The sequence below is a fragment of the Oncorhynchus masou genome, unplaced genomic scaffold, assembly GCF_036934945.1.
Source record: "Oncorhynchus masou masou isolate Uvic2021 unplaced genomic scaffold, UVic_Omas_1.1 unplaced_scaffold_819, whole genome shotgun sequence".
Taxonomy (NCBI): domain Eukaryota; kingdom Metazoa; phylum Chordata; class Actinopteri; order Salmoniformes; family Salmonidae; genus Oncorhynchus; species Oncorhynchus masou.
The window spans coordinates 41320-58275 of NW_027014666.1; the positions used below are offsets into that span (position 1 = coordinate 41320).

Sequence of the window (16956 nt, forward strand, 5' to 3'; positions counted from 1 at the left end):
CAGCGTCATCTGGGTTAGCGGAGGCTGTAACTTAACAAAATGTGGGAAAAGTCAACAGGTCTGAATACTTTTAAGAATGCCATTATTGCATGAAACTTCGAACCATCTCATATTTCTCAAATTAACAGCAAACCTGGTTTCAAAAAACAGATATAGCAACACCTCAGGGCACAACTCTCCCCTACTTGACCGAGTTAGTTTGTGTGTATTTATTGATATGTAGGCTACGTGTGCCTTTAAAAAACATGTATGTAGTTCTGTTCTTGTCTATTAATGTTCTGTATTATGGTTAATGTTTTGTGTGGACCCCAGGAAGAGTAGCTGCTGCTTTTGCAACAGCTAATGGGGATCCTAATAAAATACCAAATAATACCAACAATGCACTAATCAATAACAATGTAATACTAAAAATAACAGGTTAGAACAAAAACATGAGCTATAAAAACAAGAACTAAGAAGAACACGATAAGGTAAGTAAGAATACTATATTGTGTGTGCGTGTGTGAGAGTGTTTTAGGGAAATATTAGCCTCTGCCACAGGCTTTCACCTCAACGTGAATGAAGCCTTGAGCCGAGGTTGGGGAACTATTCGCCCATATTATAGACATTGATGTTACTGTTATAATAACTACAAGTTACTAACTGTCTACATGATGGTGAACTTGTGGGGCTAGGGGAAATATAGGCTGACGTGCTTCTACATTACTCTTCCCCTCCAGAAGATGGAGGATACCGAGAGGTCCAACGCAGAGCTCTCTAAACAGAAGGTAGATCTTCAGTCTCTCCCAACACGGGCATATCTGGACCAGACTGTGGTGCTCTCTGTGCCAAAGAAAGGTGGGCTACAATATCAATCAAATCTATTTTATAAAGCCCTTTATATCAAAGTACTTTACAGAAACCCAGACAAAAATCCCCAAAGAGCAAGCTATGCAGAAGCACAGTGGCTGGGAAAAACTCCCTAGAAAGGCAGGAGCCTAAGAAGAAACCTAGAGAGGGACCAGGCTCCAATACATTTCCTTTCCCAGTCTCACATCAGCCTGTGTTGTGTTGTGAAGCTGGGCACTGAAATAAAGAATAGTTATTCCCACATTGATGAAATCCCTAATTGTTTTATTGGTCTCTGTGACAAATGTATTTATTTTATTTTACCTGTATTTAACTAGCGAAGTCAGTTCAGAACAAATTCTTATTTTATTTTTTACAAATAAAACAACACATTTCAGTTGTCTCTGTTTAGTGCACCAATAAATATAATTTATGCCATAAACGTTTTATTTGATGACTGATTTGTATTAATCCTAGCTTTTCTTCTTTCCCAGTCTCACATCAGCCTGTGTTGTGTTGTGAAGCTGGGCACTGAAATAAAGAATAGTTATTCCCACATTGATGAAATCCCTAATTGTTTTATTGGTTTTATTTGATGACTGATTTGTATTAATCCTAGCTTTTCTTCTTTTCCAGGACTCCTAATCCCATTGTGTTTCTAGCTGCACATCTCCTCCAAAACAAGTTTCAATATGAGGACCGCATCTAACACCTCTGCAGAAACTACACTGGTGGACGTATAATATACCACTATATATAGTGTAGGTGTACCAGCTGGTGTACTGATTCCCTGTTACTTCATATGATACATTTTTGTTGAAAAAAACATGTTTCTGTAATTGACTACATGTTATGGAGTGTTTCTTCAGCCATATAAACACATTAAACTTGACATGCCTTGTTTAAAAAGTCTGATATTTTGAGCGACATTCTGTATTCTTAAAAAAAAAACACGAATCACAAACATTATAATGAAAACTCCATTAAAGCAACTATCAGCTAAATCTTTGTTAGTGCGACAATACACTCGCATCATGTGCTATGTGATGCCTACGATACACCAAATACATGGTTTTATTTCCATTGTACAGTATTCATATTGTTTTGTTAAGTACGTTGTTGACAGTTGTGTGAATACCTGTCGGGTTCATGTTGTTATTGTTGCTAACTATGGTAACTTTACATAAACAGCCGCTGCAACCATAGTAACAGACTTTACCAGTCCTAAATACACTCTGTGGATTATTCCATGTGGCCTGGTTTCGTTTATTAGTCCAGAAGATTCCCCGTACGGTCTGCATTGGGCAAAATCAGCCCTGTACCATGTGTTAATATCAGCATGAGCAATGTCTTGATATTTGATTAACACTATTCGGGAAATATTGCCCAAGTAAGTTCAAGCCCTGGTAGCTCGCCGTGATCGTATAGTGGTTAGTACTCTGCGTTGTGGCCGCAGCAACCCCGGTTCGAATCCGGGTCACGGCATTGCGATACACAATGTCACGGCAAAAGGGTTATTTTTTGAGAAAATGTGTTCGAAACGTAAAAACAATGCTTTGTAATCATATCTATTCCAGTTTTTCATTGGGGAAATCAGGAAATATAGAATATATGCGTGAACTGAGTCAAACCGAGCATTACCAATAGACATCTATGGCACATCACCCACTCTTTCTACACGCCTACAAAACATTTTAACCAATCGTTTCTCTATATTCTCCTCGAGCAGCCAATCCACGCAGGTTTACGTCATTTTAAGAAATGTTTGCGACCATCGGGAATCAAGGAATCGATTCATAAACGCTTTTCGGAACTAAGAAACTCGGACATTTCCGACAGGCTATCTGGTTGTAACTCAACAAATCAGCAGGTCGAAAATTCCCGAGTTACTTAGTTCCGACTGGCGTGTTCAACGCAGTAGCTTTGACTTGCTCTGACTCTATGCAGAGATTGAAAATGTAATTTATATTTTAAGACAATGAAATACTCTGCCAACAAAAAAGCTGTTATAATTATAAATGTGTGTATGCCTCTTAAGGTCCTTGTTTAATGTGATATTGTACCCAATAGCCCAAATGTAATTAGCATATTATTTATATATACTTGTGTTTCCCATGTACTTTTGCATTGATTTGTTAATAAAAAAAAAATAATAATAGTTTGCTCGATTAATTTACTCGACTGCTCGATTTATACCCTCAATTTAAGATGTAATTCCGTGACAATTATCTCAGCAACCGGGTGACGCAGCATGACAACGTATAACTGCATTTAGTCGACGGTCTGCTTGGTGAGGTGATGCATCTTCTGCCCACTGGGATTAATATCTCTTATCAACTGGATCTCTGCTAAACCAGACATCTTAGTTTTAGTCTATTATGATGTACTGTTGCTACCATCGAGCCGATTTATGACAAACCAATAGTGCTATTTTGGCAAACAACAGACAAACTGCTTTTAGGGTTTTGTTCATCCGTAACTAAAAGCCTCGTTTTAAGATCTTATTTTGAAGTAATTAGCCTGCTATCAAACGCACACTTTTCTCAACATGTCAACTTCGCCATCTGGATAACTATTTTTGTATTCTTTCTTTGTCGAGCCAACTTTTTGTTTTTATTGGTGGTTTCTATTGAGGTAGTTGTTTTTCTCCGAGTTTTTAATTTATGTTTATTTCTACCGGACATTTTCCAAGATAGGCAGTTCGGGAGCTAAGATGTCGAACCGAACTGTTTGCAGAGAAGCAAGTCACGCCGGCAGTTGGTACACCGCCTCAGGTATAGAACTGGACCGGGGAACGGGTCAGAGACCAGGGTACAACGCCTCAGGTATAGAACTGGACCGGGGAACGGGTCAGAGACCAGGGTACACCGCCTCAGGTATAGAACTGGACCGGGGAACGGGTCAGAGACCAGGGTACAACGCCTCAGGTATAGAACTGGACCGGGAACGGGTCAGAGACCAGGGTACACCGCCTCAGGTATAGAACTGGACCGGGAACGGGTCAGAGACCAGGGTACACCGCCTCAGGTATAGAACTGGACTGGGGAACGGGTCAGAGACCAGGGTACACCGCCTCAGGTATAGAACTGGACCGGGAACCAGAGACCAGGGTACACCGCCTCAGGTATAGAACTGGACCGGGAACGGGTCAGAGACCAGGGTACAACGCCTCAGGTATAGAACTGGACTGGGGAACGGGTCAGAGACCAGGGTACACCGTCTCAGGTATAGAACTGGACTGGGGAACGGGTCAGAGACCAGGGTACACCGCCTCAGGTATAGAACTGGACCGGGGAACGGGTCAGAGACCAGGGTACACCGCCTCAGGTATAGAACTGGACCGGGAACGGGTCAGAGACCAGGGTACACCGCCTCAGGTATAGAACTGGACCGGGGAACGGGTCAGAGACCAGGGTACACCGCCTCAGGTATAGAACTGGACCGGGAACGGGTCAGAGACCAGGGTACACCGCCTCAGGTATAGAACTGGACCGGGGAACGGGTCAGAGACCAGGGTACACCGCCTCAGGTATAGAACTGGACCGGGGAACGGGTCAGAGACCAGGGTACACCGCCTCAGGTATAGAACTGGACCGGGGAACGGGTCAGAGACCAGGGTACACCGCCTCAGGTATAGAACTGGACCGGGAACGGGTCAGAGACCAGGGTACACCGCCTCAGGTATAGAACTGGACCGGGGAAAGGGTCAGAGACCAGGGTACACCGCCTCAGGTATAGAACTGGACCGGGAACGGGTCAGAGACCAGGGTACACCGCCTCAGGTATAGAACTGGACCGGGGAACGGGTCAGAGACCAGGGTACACCGCCTCAGGTATAGAACTGGACCGGGGAACGGGTCAGAGAGCAGGATACACCGCCTCAGGTATAGAACTGGACCGGGGAACGGGTCAGAGACCAGGGTACACCGCCTCAGGTATAGAACAAGTTCTCATTTACAGTTGCGACCTGGCCAGGATAAAGCAAAGCAGTTCGACACATACAACGACACAGAGTTACACATGGAGTAAAACAAACATACAGTCAATAATACAGTATAAACAAGTCTATATACGATGTGAGCAAATGAGGTGAGATATGGGAGGTAAAGGCAAAAAAGGCCATGGTGGCAAAGTAAATACAATATAGCAAGTAAAACACTGGAATGGTAGATTTGCAATGGAAGAATGTGCAAAGTAGAAATAAAAATAATGGGGTGCAAAGGAGCAAAATAAATTAATTAATTAAATACAGTAGGGAAAGAGGTAGTTGTTTAGGCTAAATTATAGGTGGGCTATGTACAGGTGCAGTAATCTGTGAGCTGCTCTGACAGTTGGTGCTTAAAGCTTGTGAGGGAGATAAGTGTTTCCAGTTTCAGAGATTTTTGTAGTTCGTTCCAGTCATTGGCAGCAGAGAACTGGAAGGAGAGGCGGCCAAAGAAAGAATTGGGGGTGACTAGAGAGATATGCCTGCTGGAGCGTGTGCTACAGGTGGGAGATGCTATGGTGACCAGTGAGCTGAGATAAGGGGGAACTTTACCTAGCAGGGTCTTGTAGATGACATGGAGCCAGTGGGTTTGGCGACGAGTATGAAGCGAGGGCCAGCCAACGAGAGCGTACAGGTCGCAATGGTGGGTAGTAGATGGGGCTTTGGTGACAAAACGGATTGCACTGTGATAGACTGCATCCAATTTGTTGAGTAGGGTATTGGAGGCTATTTTGTAAATGACATCGCCAAAGTCGAGGATTGGTAGGATGGTCAGTTTTACAAGGGTATGTTTGGCAGCATGAGTGAAGGATGCTTTGTTGCGAAATAGGAAGCCAATTCTAGATTTAACTTTGGATTGGAGATATTTGATATGGGTCTGGAAGGAGAGATTACAGTCTAACCAGACACCTAAGTATTTGTAGTTGTCCACGTATTCTAAGTCAGAGCCGTCCAGAGAGTAGTGATGTTGGACAGGCGGGCAGGTGCGGTAGCGATCGGTTGAAGAGCATGCATTTAGTTTGACTTGTATTTAAGAGCAATTGGAGGCCACGGAAGGATAAATATATAAATCCCTCTCGCCTGGAACAAAAGGACCACCTCCCTGTGTAGGTCTAGGCAGCAAATTGAGTGCTCATATTGGGACCAGCTAGCTAGTTTATCTCTCATCTCACACACCACTTTTCATGTAGTTTATTTAACAAGCTTGCTACTATGTACAATATTAGCCAACTGTAGCGACTAGTCTAGGGTTGTGGCTAGAAGGGATACGGCTTTTGTCAAATGATCATCAAAAGTAGATTTTTTTGTCCGGGGGGGGCATTTAAACTAACCCTAATCCAAGGGGTTTAGTGTATGTCACGTTACCTACATGTTTCTCTCACATTGCAATATACATGTGAAGGAATCTGTGAGTTAGGGTATTACTGTGTTCAAAATATCTTACCGTGAGGATGTAGCTGCTTCTTTCAGCTCAACTAAATGACATTACCCTTACCGGTAAATATCTTACCGTGAGGATGTAGCTGCTTCTTTCAGCTCAACTAAATGACATTACCCTTACCGGTAAATATCTTACCGTGAGGATGTAGCTGCTTCTTTCAGCTCAACTAAATGACATTACCCTTACCGGTAAATATCTTACCGTGAGGATGTAGCTGCTTCTTTCAGCTCAACTAAATGACATTACCCTTAGTGAATTATGGGCTTGATTAGTAACCTCAGCTCTATGCTTGGCAGTTTGCTTTACATACAGTAATAGTGAGGAGGACAAGCATGAGCTCCTGAATTGGGAAAATCTTGCCCAATACACCGACACGTCTTGTATTCAAGATCCTTAATGGCCTGGCTCCCCCTCCACTCAATATTTTTGTTAAACAGAAAACCCAAACATATGGCAGCAGATCCACAAGGTCTGCCATGAGAGGTGACTGTATAGTTCCCTTAAGGAAAAGCACCTTTAGTAAATCCGTTTTCTCTGTGAGAGCTTCCCATGTCTGGAATACACTGCCATCAGACACACATAACTGCACCACATATCACACTTTCACAAAATACATGAAGACATGGCTAAAGGTCAATCAGATTTGTGAACATGGTCCCTAGCTGTGTGTTGCAGCTTTCCATGTTGTCTGTTGTCTGTAGCTTGTGAGGTGTGGAAACACTTTGTTGCTTTTATGAATTTTGTCCTGCTGCTTTTTGTTCTATGTTGCTCTGTCTGTATGCTATGTCTTGCTTGTCCTATGTTGCTCTGTCTGTATGCTACGTCTTGCTTGTCCTATGTTGCTCTATCTGTATGCTACGTCTTGCTTGTCCTATGTTGCTCTGTCTGTATGCTATGTCTTGCTTGTCCTATGTTGCTCTGCGTGTATGCTACATCTTGCTTGTCCTATGTTGCTCTGCGTGTATGCTACATCTTGCTTGTCCTATGTTGCTCTGCGTGTGCTCACTGCTCAATGATTGTCTATATTGTAATTGTTTTTAATAACCTGCCCAGGGACTGCGGTTGAAAATTAGCCGGCTGGCTAAAACCGGCACTTTTACTGAAACGTTGATTCATGTGCACTGTCCCTGTAAAAATAAACTCAAACAAACAAACAGAAGTGTTTGTCTCCAATGGCACCCTATTCTCTGGCCCTATGGTCCCTGGCAATTAGTGCCCTATTCTATGGTCCCTGGCAATTAGTGCCCTATTCTATGGTCCCTGGTAATTAGTGCCCTATTCTATGGTCCCTGGTAATTAGTGCCCTATTCTATGGTCCCTGGTAATTAGTGCCCTATTCTATGGTCCCTGGCAATTAGTGCCCTATTCTATGGTCCCTGGCAATTAGTGCCCTATTCTATGGTCCCTGGCAATTAGTGCCCTATTCTATGGTCCCTGGTAATTAGTGCCCTATTCTATCGTCCCTGGTCAAATTAGTGCCCTATTCTATGGTCCCTGGTCAAATTAGTGCCCTATTCTATGGTCCCTGGTCAAAGTAGTGCCCTATAAAGGGAATGAGGTGCCACTTGGTATGTAAACACATTAAACAGACCTGTATCTCCCTGTTATCTCTCTGCTCCAGGCCAGTCAGTCACACATAACAAGGAAGTAGCTTCTATTAGCCTTGTCCCAGATCTTTCTGTGCTGTCAAACTCCTTACCATGCAGACAATGTTTAGCATCACAAGGACTTGCATTATTTCACATACAGACTCCAACCAAATGTGTTTAGTTGTATTAGTTGTTTGTACAGGACACACACGGTCTACACCATCCAGCCAGATGCTGACTGCAGATTCCTTCTGGAAACGATAAGAAATACTAAAAGATAAGAACACGAACATCAAGTTAATGTCTCAGTAGAATAGAATAAACCTTTCAGTGTATAATAAAGGAATGCACCATTTATAGTCCGTTATTTACACATGTTTTGAGAAGGGGGATTGTGGGACAAGTGTTTAAATTGTGCAGTGGTAGGTGGGAAGGGATTTGGGGAAGGGGGATAGGGGGACAAGTGTTTAAATTGTGCAGTGGTAGGTTTTGGGGAAGGGGGGATAGGGGGACAAGTGTTTAAATTGTGCAGTGGTAGGTTTTGGGGAAGGGGGATAGGGGGACAAGTGTTTAAATTGTGCAGTGGTAGGTTTTGGGGAAGGGGGATAGGGGGACAAGTGTTTAAATTGTGCAGTGGTAGGTTTTGGGGAAGGGGGATAGGGGGACAAGTGTTTAAATTGTGCAGTGGTAGGTTTTTGGGAAGGGGGATAGGGGGACAAGCGTTTAAATTATGCGGTGGTAGGTTTTGGGGAAGGGGGATGTGTGCTAAGGTGAGGTGCACCGATGCTGTCTGCTGGACGGTAAGGCAGTGAACAGCTGGTGTGTGGGGTCCTTCATGATGCTGCAGGCCTTCCTCAGCCACCGTTTTAGAGATGTGCTGGATGGGTGGGAGGACTGTCCTCTTACACATCTACTGGGCTGCCTTCACCACCCGCAGGAGGGCCTTGCGGTCGTGGACAGAGCAATTCCTGCACCAGTCTGTGATGCAACTGGTCACGATGCTCTCAACGGTGAAGCAGTCGTACTGAGAGAGGCCCCGCGGTAGCATGCCGAACCTCAGCCATGTCAAGTCCTCTGTGACGTGGATGCCAAGAAACTTAAAAACCGCTGACTCTCTCTATTGCAGTTAATAATGTCGACCTGAGTATGTTCCCCTGTGTATAAGAGGCATTGGGTTCAGCAGAAGAGTCGTTTATGTTCCCCTGTGTATAAGAGGCATTGGGTTCAGCAGAAGAGTCGTTTATGTTCCCCTGTGTATAAGAGGCATTGGGTTCAGCAGAAGAGTCGTTTATGTTCCCCTGTGTATAAGAGGCATTGGGTTCAGCAGAAGAGTCGTTTATGTTCCCCTGTGTATAAGAGGCATTGGGTTCAGCAGAAGAGTCGTTTATGTTTTGTATGGATTAATGAAGTGTTCTTCTCCCTCTCTGCAGGCTCCCAGCTGAATACACAACTAGAAGGTTGGCTGTCTCAAGCACAATCCACTGTCAGCCCTGCTAGAGCCATCATAGCACCGTAAGCTCCACTGCTAGTTGTTCTGATAAGTCGAGGAAAAGGCCTCATCTTGTCACCAAGTCATTCTGAATATTATTTGATCACAGCATATGAATGACTGAAATGTGAATGTAGTGATTGGGACGGTGGGGGTCATGTCTTCTATTGGTTGTAATGGTGTCTTGTTATGTGTTTTCATTCAGGCAGGTTGTAATGTGTTGTCAGCCAGGCAGGTTGTAATGTGTTGTCAGCCAGGCAGGTTGTAATGTGTTGTCAGGCAGGTTGTAATGTGTTGTCAGCCAGACAGGTTGTAATGTGTTGTCAGGCAGGTTGTAATGTGTTGTCAGGCAGGTTGTAATGTGTTGTCAGGCAGACAGGTTGTAATGTGTTGTCAGCCAGACAGGTTGTAATGTGTTGTCAGGCAGGTTGTAATGTGTTGTCAGCCAGACAGGTTGTAATGTGTTGTCAGCCAGACAGGTTGTAATGTGTTGTCAGGCAGGTTGTAATGTGTTGTCAGGCAGGTTGTAATGTGTTGTCAGGCAGACAGGTTGTAATGTGTTGTCAGGCAGACAGGTTGTAATGTGTTGTCAGCCAGACAGGTTGTAATGTGTTGTCAGGCAGGTTGTAATGTGTTGTCAGCCAGACAGGTTGTAATGTGTTGTCAGCCAGGCAGGTTGTAATGTGTTGCCAGCCAGACAGGTTGTAATGTGTTGTCAGGCAGGTTGTAATGTGTTGTCAGGCAGGTTGTAATGTGTTGTCAGCCAGGCAGGTTGTAATGTGTTTTCATTCAGGCAGGTTGTAATGTGTTGTCAGGCAGGCAGGTTGTAATGTGTTGTCAGGCAGGTTGTAATGTGTTGTCAGCCAGACAGGTTGTCATGTGTTGTCAGGCAGGTTGTAATGTGTTGTCAGCCAGACAGGTTGTAATGTGTTGTCAGCCAGGCAGGTTGTAATGTGTTGCCAGCCAGACAGGTTGTAATGTGTTGTCAGGCAGGTTGTAATGTGTTGTCAGGCAGGTTGTAATGTGTTGTCAGGCAGGCAGGTTGTAATGTGTTGTCAGGCAGGTTGTAATGTGTTGTCAGCCAGGCAGGTTGTAATGTGTTGTCAGCCAGGCAGGTTGTAATGTGTTGCCAGCCAGGCAGGTTGTAATGTGTTGTCAGCCAGGCAGGTTGTAATGTGTTGTCAGCCAGGCAGGTTGTAATGTGTTGTCAGCCAGGCAGGTTGTAATGTGTTGTCAGCCAGGCAGGTTGTAATGTGTTGTCAGCCAGGCAGGTTGTAATGTGTTGTCAGCCAGGCAGGTTGTAATGTGTTGTCAGCCAGGCAGGTTGTAATGTGTTGTCAGGCAGGTTGTAATGTGTTGCCAGCCAGGCAGGTTGTAATGTGTTGCCAGCCAGGCAGGTTGTAATGTGTTGTCAGCCAGGCAGGTTGTAATGTGTTGTCAGCCAGGCAGGTTGTAATGTGTTGTCAGCCAGGCAGGTTGTAATGTGTTGTCAGCCAGGCAGGTTGTAATGTGTTGTCAGCCAGGCAGGTTGTAATGTGTTGTCAGCCAGGCAGGTTGTAATGTGTTGGCAGGCAGGTTGTAATGTGTTGTCAGCCAGACAGGTTGTAATGTGTTGTCAGCCAGACAGGTTGTAATGTGTTGTCAGCCAGGCAGGTTGTAATGTGTTGTCAGGCAGACAGGTTGTAATGTGTTGTCAGGCAGGTTGTAATGTGTTGTCAGCCAGGCAGGTTGTAATGTGTTGTCAGCCAGGCAGGTTGTAATGTGTTGTCAGCCAGGCAGGTTGTAATGTGTTGTCAGGCAGGCAGGTTGTAATGTGTTGTCAGGCAGGCAGGTTGTAATGTGTTGTCAGCCAGGCAGGTTGTAATGTGTTGTCAGCCAGGAAGGTTGTAATGTGTTGTCAGCCTGACAGGTTGTAATGTGTTGTCAGCCAGACAGGTTGTAATGTGTTGTCAGCCAGGCAGGTTGTAATGTGTTGTCAGCCAGGCAGGTTGTAATGTGTTGTCAGGCAGGCAGGTTGTAATGTGTTGTCAGGCAGGCAGGTTGTAATGTGTTGTCAGCCAGGCAGGTTGTAATGTGTTGTCAGGCAGACAGGTTGTAATGTGTTGTCAGCCAGGCAGGTTGTAATGTGTTGTCAGGCAGGCAGGTTGTAATGTGTTGTCAGGCAGGTTGTAATGTGTTGTCAGGCAGACAGGTTGTAATGTGTTGTCAGCCAGGCAGGTTGTAATGTGTTGTCAGCCAGGCAGGTTGTAATGTGTTGTCAGACAGGTTGTAATGTGTTGTCAGGCAGGTTGTAATGTGTTGTCAGCCAGGCAGGTTGTAATGTGTTGTCAGCCAGGCAGGTTGTAATGTGTTGTCAGCCAGGCAGGTTGTAATGTGTTGTCAGCCAGGCAGGTTGTAATGTGTTGTCAGCCAGACAGGTTGTAATGTGTTGTCAGCCAGGCAGGTTGTAATGTGTTGTCAGCCAGACAGGTTGTAATGTGTTGTCAGGCAGGTTGTAATGTTTTGTCAGCCAGACAGGTTGTAATGTGTTGTCAGGCAGACAGGTTGTAATGTGTTTTCAGACAGGCAGGTTGTAATGTGTTGTCAGCCAGGCCGGTTGTAATGTGTTGTCAGCCAGACAGGTTGTAATGTGTTGTCAGCCAGGCAGGTTGTAATGTGTTGTCAGCCAGGCAGGTTGTAATGTGTTGTCAGCCAGGCAGGTTGTAATGTGTTGTCAGCCAGGCAGGTTGTAATGTGTTGTCAGCCAGGCAGGTTGTAATGTGTTGTCAGCCAGGCATGTTGTAATGTGTTGTCAGGCAGGTTGTAATGTGTTGTCAGCCAGGCAGGTTGTAATGTGTTGTCAGGCAGGTTGTAATGTGTTGTCAGCCAGGCAGGTTGTAATGTGTTGTCAGCCAGGCAGGTTGTAATGTGTTGTCAGCCAGACAGGTTGTAATGTGTTGTCAGCCTGGCAGGTTGTAATGTGTTGTCAGCCAGACAGGTTGTAATGTGTTGTCAGGCAGGTTGTAATGTGTTGTCTGCCAGACAGGTTGTAATGTGTTGTCAGCCAGGCAGGTTGTAATGTGTTGTCAGCCAGGCAGGTTGTAATGTGTTGTCAGGCAGGTTGTAATGTGTTGTCAGGCAGGTTGTAATGTGTTGTCAGCCAGGCAGGTTGTAATGTGTTGTCAGGCAGGTTGTAATGTGTTGTCAGCCAGACAGGTTGTAATGTGTTGTCAGCCAGACAGGTTGTAATGTGTTGTCAGCCAGGCAGGTTGTAATGTGTTGTCAGGCAGGCAGGTTGTAATGTGTTGTCAGCCAGACAGGTTGTAATGTGTTGTCAGGCAGGTTGTAATGTGTTGTCAGGCAGGTTGTAATGTGTTGTCAGCCAGGCAGGTTGTAATGTGTTGTCAGGCAGGTTGTAATGTGTTGTCAGGCAGGCAGGTTGTAATGTGTTGTCAGCCAGACAGGTTGTAATGTGTTGTCAGGCAGGTTGTAATGTGTTGTCAGCCAGGCAGGTTGTAATGTGTTGTCAGGCAGGTTGTAATGTGTTGTCAGCCAGGCAGGTTGTAATGTGTTGTCAGCCAGACAGGTTGTAATGTGTTGTCAGGCAGGTTGTAATGTGTTGTCAGCCAGGCAGGTTGTAATGTGTTGCCAGGCAGGTTGTAATGTGTTGCCAGCCAGACAGGTTGTAATGTGTTGTCAGGCAGGTTGTAATGTGTTGCCAGGCAGGTTGTAATGTGTTGTCAGCCAGGCAGGTTGTAATGTGTTTTCATTCAGGCAGGTTGTAATGTGTTGTCAGGCAGGCAGGTTGTAATGTGTTGTCAGGCAGGTTATAATGTGTTGTCAGGCAGACAGGTTGTAATGTGTTGTCAGCCAGACAGGTTGTCATGTGTTGTCAGGCAGGTTGTAATGTGTTGTCAGCCAGACAGGTTGTAATGTGTTGTCAGCCAGGCAGGTTGTAATGTGTTGCCAGCCAGACAGGTTGTAATGTGTTGTCAGGCAGGTTGTAATGTGTTGTCAGGCAGGTTGTAATGTGTTGTCAGGCAGGCAGGTTGTAATGTGTTGTCAGGCAGGTTGTAATGTGTTGTCAGCCAGGCAGGTTGTAATGTGTTGTCAGCCAGGCAGGTTGTAATGTGTTGCCAGCCAGGCAGGTTGTAATGTGTTGTCAGCCAGGCAGGTTGTAATGTGTTGTCAGCCAGGCAGGTTGTAATGTGTTGTCAGCCAGGCAGGTTGTAATGTGTTGTCAGCCAGGCAGGTTGTAATGTGTTGTCAGCCAGGCAGGTTGTAATGTGTTGTCAGCCAGGCAGGTTGTAATGTGTTGTCAGGCAGGTTGTAATGTGTTGCCAGCCAGGCAGGTTGTAATGTGTTGCCAGCCAGGCAGGTTGTAATGTGTTGTCAGCCAGGCAGGTTGTAATGTGTTGTCAGCCAGGCAGGTTGTAATGTGTTGTCAGCCAGGCAGGTTGTAATGTGTTGTCAGCCAGGCAGGTTGTAATGTGTTGTCAGCCAGGCAGGTTGTAATGTGTTGTCAGCCAGGCAGGTTGTAATGTGTTGTCAGCCAGGCAGGTTGTAATGTGTTGGCAGGCAGGTTTTAATGTGTTGTCAGCCAGACAGGTTGTAATGTGTTGTCAGCCAGACAGGTTGTAATGTGTTGTCAGCCAGGCAGGTTGTAATGTGTTGTCAGGCAGACAGGTTGTAATGTGTTGTCAGGCAGGTTGTAATGTGTTGTCAGCCAGGCAGGTTGTAATGTGTTGTCAGCCAGGCAGGTTGTAATGTGTTGTCAGCCAGGCAGGTTGTAATGTGTTGTCAGGCAGGCAGGTTGTAATGTGTTGTCAGGCAGGCAGGTTGTAATGTGTTGTCAGCCAGGCAGGTTGTAATGTGTTGTCAGCCAGGCAGGTTGTAATGTGTTGTCAGCCAGACAGGTTGTAATGTGTTGTCAGGCAGGTTGTAATGTGTTGTCAGCCAGGCAGGTTGTAATGTGTTGCCAGGCAGGTTGTAATGTGTTGCCAGCCAGACAGGTTGTAATGTGTTGTCAGGCAGGTTGTAATGTGTTGCCAGGCAGGTTGTAATGTGTTGTCAGCCAGGCAGGTTGTAATGTGTTTTCATTCAGGCAGGTTGTAATGTGTTGTCAGGCAGGCAGGTTGTAATGTGTTGTCAGGCAGGTTATAATGTGTTGTCAGGCAGACAGGTTGTCATGTGTTGTCAGGCAGGTTGTAATGTGTTGTCAGCCAGACAGGTTGTAATGTGTTGTCAGCCAGGCAGGTTGTAATGTGTTGCCAGCCAGACAGGTTGTAATGTGTTGTCAGGCAGGTTGTAATGTGTTGTCAGGCAGGTTGTAATGTGTTGTCAGGCAGGCAGGTTGTAATGTGTTGTCAGGCAGGTTGTAATGTGTTGTCAGCCAGGCAGGTTGTAATGTTTTGTCAGCCAGACAGGTTGTAATGTGTTTTCAGACAGGCAGGTTGTAATGTGTTGTCAGCCAGGCCGGTTGTAATGTGTTGTCAGCCAGACAGGTTGTAATGTGTTGTCAGCCAGGCAGGTTGTAATGTGTTGTCAGCCAGGCAGGTTGTAATGTGTTGTCAGCCAGGCAGGTTGTAATGTGTTGTCAGCCAGGCAGGTTGTAATGTGTTGTCAGCCAGGCAGGTTGTAATGTGTTGTCAGCCAGGCATGTTGTAATGTGTTGTCAGGCAGGTTGTAATGTGTTGTCAGCCAGGCAGGTTGTAATGTGTTGTCAGGCAGGTTGTAATGTGTTGTCAGCCAGGCAGGTTGTAATGTGTTGTCAGCCAGGCAGGTTGTAATGTGTTGTCAGCCAGACAGGTTGTAATGTGTTGTCAGCCTGGCAGGTTGTAATGTGTTGTCAGCCAGACAGGTTGTAATGTGTTGTCAGGCAGGTTGTAATGTGTTGTCTGCCAGACAGGTTGTAATGTGTTGTCAGCCAGGCAGGTTGTAATGTGTTGTCAGCCAGGCAGGTTGTAATGTGTTGTCAGGCAGGTTGTAATGTGTTGTCAGGCAGGTTGTAATGTGTTGTCAGCCAGGCAGGTTGTAATGTGTTGTCAGGCAGGTTGTAATGTGTTGTCAGCCAGACAGGTTGTAATGTGTTGTCAGCCAGACAGGTTGTAATGTGTTGTCAGCCAGGCAGGTTGTAATGTGTTGTCAGGCAGGCAGGTTGTAATGTGTTGTCAGCCAGACAGGTTGTAATGTGTTGTCAGGCAGGTTGTAATGTGTTGTCAGCCAGGCAGGTTGTAATGTGTTGTCAGGCAGGTTGTAATGTGTTGTCAGGCAGGCAGGTTGTAATGTGTTGTCAGCCAGACAGGTTGTAATGTGTTGTCAGGCAGGTTGTAATGTGTTGTCAGCCAGGCAGGTTGTAATGTGTTGTCAGGCAGGTTGTAATGTGTTGTCAGCCAGGCAGGTTGTAATGTGTTGTCAGCCAGGCAGGTTGTAATGTGTTGTCAGGCAGGTTGTAATGTGTTGTCAGCCAGGCAGGTTGTAATGTGTTGTCAGGCAGGTTGTAATGTGTTGTCAGCCAGGCAGGTTGTAATGTGTTGTCAGGCAGGTTGTAATGTGTTGTCAGCCAGGCAGGTTGTAATGTGTTGTCAGGCAGGTTGTAATGTGTTGTCAGCCAGGCAGGTTGTAATGTGTTGTCAGGCAGGTTGTAATGTGTTGTCAGCCAGGCAGGTTGTAATGTGTTGTCAGGCAGGCAGGTTGTAATGTGTTGTCAGCCAGGCAGGTTGTAATGTGTTGTCAGGCAGGTTGTAATGTGTTGTCAGCCAGGCAGGTTGTAATGTGTTGTCAGGCAGGTTGTAATGTGTTGTCAGCCAGGCAGGTTGTAATGTGTTGTCAGCCAGGCAGGTTGTAATGTGTTGTCAGGCAGGTTGTAATGTGTTGTCAGGCAGGTTGTAATGTGTTGTCAGCCAGACAGGTTGTAATGTGTTGCCAGGCAGGTTGTAATGTGTTGTCAGCCAGACAGGTTGTAATGTGTTGTCAGCCAGGCAGGTTGTAATGTGTTGTCAGCCAGGCAGGTTGTAATGTGTTGTCAGCCAGGCAGGTTGTAATGTGTTGTCAGCCAGGCAGGTTGTAATGTGTTGTCAGCCAGGCAGGTTGTAATGTGTTGTCAGCCAGGCAGGTTGTAATGTGTTGTCAGCCAGGCAGGTTGTAATGTGTTGTCAGCCAGGCAGGTTGTAATGTGTTGTCAGCCAGGCAGGTTGTAATGTGTTGTCAGCCAGGCAGGTTGTAATGTGTTGTCAGCCAGGCAGGTTGTAATGTGTTGTCAGGCAGGTTGTAATGTGTTGTCAGCCAGGCACGTTGTAATGTGTTGTCAGCCAGGCAGGTTGTAATGTGTTGTCAGGCAGGTTGTAATGTGTTGTCAGCCAGGCAGGTTGTAATGTGTTGTCAGCCAGGCAGGTTGTAATGTGTTGTCAGGCAGGCAGGTTGTAATGTGTTGTCAGCCAGGCAGGTTGTAATGTGTTGTCAGGCAGGTTGTAATGTGTTGTCAGCCAGGCAGGTTGTAATGTGTTGTCAGGCAGGTTGTAATGTGTTGTCAGCCAGGCAGGTTGTAATGTGTTGTCAGGCAGGTTGTAATGTGTTGTCAGGCAGGTTGTAATGTGTTGTCAGGCAGGTTGTAATGTGTTGTCAGCCAGGCAGGTTGTAATGTGTT

At 45.8% G+C, this 16956-nt stretch overlaps 1 protein-coding gene and 1 non-coding gene across 3 annotated transcripts in view; both read left to right on the plus strand.

Moving 5' to 3' along the window:
* Window positions 1-2241: 2241 nt before the first annotated feature.
* On the plus strand, window positions 2242-2313 carry trnah-gug (transfer RNA histidin (anticodon GUG)). The gene has a single exon. It is a non-coding gene; the product is annotated as a tRNA-His (tRNA).
* An 806-nt stretch (window positions 2314-3119) lies between these two features.
* LOC135537572 (protein MEMO1-like) overlaps window positions 3120-16956 on the plus strand; it is a 67743-nt gene continuing 53906 nt past the window's right edge. For both annotated transcript variants that reach the window (XM_064963704.1, XM_064963705.1), the window contains exons 1-2: window positions 3120-3602; window positions 9274-9355. In XM_064963704.1, coding sequence (XP_064819776.1) covers window positions 3542-3602; window positions 9274-9355 — 143 coding nt within the window. In that variant the 5' untranslated portion in view covers window positions 3120-3541. The remainder of the gene's footprint in view (window positions 3603-9273; window positions 9356-16956) is intronic.